The sequence below is a fragment of the Atta cephalotes genome, assembly GCF_000143395.1.
Source record: "Atta cephalotes unplaced genomic scaffold scaffold00036, whole genome shotgun sequence".
NCBI classification, from domain to species: domain Eukaryota; kingdom Metazoa; phylum Arthropoda; class Insecta; order Hymenoptera; family Formicidae; genus Atta; species Atta cephalotes.
This window is the reverse complement of record NW_012130100.1, coordinates 2,191,749-2,195,188: the sequence shown is the minus strand read 5'-3', so window position 1 is coordinate 2,195,188 and position 3,440 is coordinate 2,191,749. Positions and strand designations below refer to the sequence as shown.

At 38.0% G+C, this 3,440-nt stretch overlaps 1 protein-coding gene across 1 annotated transcript in view; it reads left to right on the top strand.

Moving 5' to 3' along the window:
* The window catches only part of LOC105621712, a 17,425-nt gene extending 14,303 nt beyond the window's left edge, over positions 1–3,122 (top strand). Inside the window, 2 exon segments of the mRNA XM_012203172.1 lie at positions 1,556–1,675; positions 2,952–3,122. Of these exon segments, the coding sequence (XP_012058562.1) occupies positions 1,556–1,675; positions 2,952–3,122 (291 nt within the window).
* Positions 3,123–3,440: the final 318 nt, after the last annotated feature.

Below are 3,440 nucleotides of genomic sequence, written 5' to 3'. Positions count from 1 at the left end.
ACTATCACTTGTTTCGATCAATGGCATACGGCCTGGCTGACCAGCACTTCCGGTCTTACGAAGAAGTAAAAAATTGGATCGATTCGTGGATAGCCTCAAAAGATGACCAGTTTTTTCGAAGCGTGATTCGTACGCTACCCGAAAGATGGGAGAAAGTAGTGGCCAGCGATGGACTTTGAATCATAAATGTATAACCAGTTTTTTACAATAAAGCCTCGAATTTCGGAAAAAAACGGCGGAAGTAAAGTTGTACATCTAATATTAAAAGTTTTATTAACATCAAAACCGTACTCTTCCTATGTGCCATATCTCCTTTCCGTTCGAACCTCTTTTGCGTTCCGAACCGATATCACCAAATCCGACGAGTTAATCCGCGCAAAAGTTTCAGATTGTTTCAATGTGTATTAGTATATTTAGCCTTAATATATAAGCCAAAATATTTCTCGCCCTTCACACTTTTATCCTCTCTCTTTCTCTCTCTCTTTCTCCCTTTTTCTCTCTTTCTCTCTCTTTCTCCCCCCCTCTCTCTCTCACTACCCACCTACCTACTCACCTACTTACTCACCTACCCACCTACATACCTACGTACTCAACCACCGACCTATCTACCCATCTATCCTACTTACCTACCTATCCACCTATTCACTTACCTACCTATTCACCTACCTATCTCCCCCTCCCCCCCCTACCTACCTACCGTATACATGTACATGTTGTCTGTTGCTCTATCATTTGAGACTATCTTTTTGCTGATTGCTGCCTTGCGAGCTTTTTTCTTCAGGATTAGTCGAGTACTCTTTCTGCTTGACTTTCTGTTGTATGTAAGACTTGGATTTTTTGTGTTTTTGTGGCTCTGGGAAGGATTTTTTATTTCTGCTCTTTCGTGAATTGCTGAGAAATGTTTCTGGAAACGGCCTGCCTGTTTTGCTGTAAGCCTATGCATGCGTAAGCTTGTGAATCTTATCGTGGATGAATAAAGGAGTGGTCAATTTCTGCATTATCGATGGATGGCGATAGTGAGAGTGATTTAGGCCAGAACGCGGTCTTAGCAAATGGCCTAGTGTATCAAATATTTTATCAGAAAGTTCGTTTGATTTTATTAATGCTTGTAGAATGAATGCACATAAAGCAACGGTCGATAGACATTGTGAGTGGGCCAGTAGGATTATTTTAACTAGCAAGGAGAGGAGAGATTAGGTTGATACTACGCTACGTGCTTGCAGGGATGGAGGTGTGTCTATAATCCTTGTCAATTTGTTGGATGAAATTCATTGGATTAAATGTTGGCATTGAAAGAGTATTTCAAAAAGTTTTAATTGCACATGAGAAAGGAGATCTGATCGGTCATCAGATTCGATAGTGTTTGCACGGGCAAACGAGTTTGTTCTTTTTTCGTACGCATCCGCGGTAAAATCTCTTCCATTTAAGATATGTATGTCTCGCGGGTCGACGTTGAAGTTTACTAGCTTTTTTTGTGGTGCCTGAAGAGAAGCATGCTAATAAATTTGCATTTTCACAAGACATAAGAAGAATTGTACTCGATGTACTTAAACAGGCAAAATGTGCTTTGAAAGTAAATAAAATCGTGTATGCGCCGAATAAAGGTATAAGGATCGAGGCAAATAAACCAGATCTAGCAAAACTTAAGTCGGAACTTGCGAAGACCGGGCTTAAGGTATTGGAGAATATAAAAATATATCCTCCAATTATTGTCCATGGAATGCCTGCTGAAATGATACTAGATGAAATTGAAACAGAAATTATTACCCAAAATACGTCGCTGATAATGATTTGAAGGTCACACACATATATATGTGTATGCGCGCGCGCGTGTGTGTGTGTGTGTGTGTGTGTGTGTGTGTATGTGTGTGTATGCGTGTGGTGTGTGAAAGAGAGAGACCTTCAAATGATTATCAGCGACGTCGTTAAGATTTTGGATAATAATTTCTGTTATTATATATGTATATTTCTGTTAATTATATGTTTTATATATATATATATATGAGGAAGGCCTGAATTTTTTATTACTGAAATTTGTTTCGAGTCTGCATCTAATTTTCTGCTTGGCATAGTATACAGACCTCCTAATACAGAGTATCTCTATGAATTTCAAAATTAATTTCTGGATCTCCAAGTTAATTACAGGTACTCCATTTTCGGTGATTTCAATATGGATATGCTCATTGACATATACGATAGTATGCAGTTAAAAAATTTCATCAATTGACTTAGCAAATTTATACTGTGTACCATACGGGGCAACACATCATTTGAGAGACTCCAGTACTTTGCTCGAGTTCTGTATGTCGATGAGTACGAAAATGATTGATTTTGGTCAGTATGGCGTGACATTTCTTTCTGCTCACGACTTAATATGTATGTCAAATACAGGATTAAGACAACGATGCTTTGATCGAGTTGTAATGTGTTGGAATTTTAAATGAGAAAGTCTTTCGAAAGTGCGTAGTTTTGATTGGTCGTCGTTGACTGAGAAATCTATTGAAAAAATAGATATCTTCGAAACTGCTTGCAAGCTATTTTACTGGAATCATATTACTACAAAGGACATTGATAAAGCAGTCGGTGAAATCTAATGCGGTTAGCTCCGATGGTATTTCTTCTAAGTTATTGAAACTTGTTGCACCTTATGTTCTGCTTATTCTTGAACACATTTTCAACTATTCATTTATGCATGGAATCTTTCTTATTTAGTGGAGAGAAGTCTGCGGTAGTATATTCTATCTCTAAGATAAAAAATTCTGCATCTGTTATGGACCGTAGACTGATCTCGATACTCCCGACATTGTCGAAGTCACTTGAAAGAATTGCATGTGAACAAATTTGCTCCTCCCTGGAGAAGTCTGATTTATTGAATCCACGTCAGGCTGGCTACAGAAAGATTCATTCTACAAAAACTTGTCTTTGTTCTTTTGTCAAAAACTTTTTTTTAGTACGATATCAGATATGCCGCAGATGCTTGTGTCTTGTTTGATTTTTCAAAAGCTTGTAATAGAGTGTACCATGAAATTTTAATAGAGAAGCTCAAAGGTATGCACTATTTCTCATTCGGTACTAACATGGATTGCATGCCACACAAACAGGACATAGATGGTCAGAGATAGGGGAAGTAGTTTTGTATCTGTCCCTGCTGTCTCGGTTGGAGACTCGCAGAATTCAGTTCTTGGCCTGTACTTTTCAGTTTATATCTGTCGGACTTCAGGAGCACTCTCAGGAATTACAGATACAATTTTTACGTCGATAACTTGATTATATTGTATATCTGGATTGTGAGCAAGCAAGCTAGGAAATCATTGAAAGAATAAATGGTGATATAGAATATATAGTTGATTGGATTATTGAAAACGAGCTTCTATTAAATGAGGTTAAAGCACAAGCCATCATTGTGGGCGGCACGCTATTGACTTTGATGCACTGCTGAA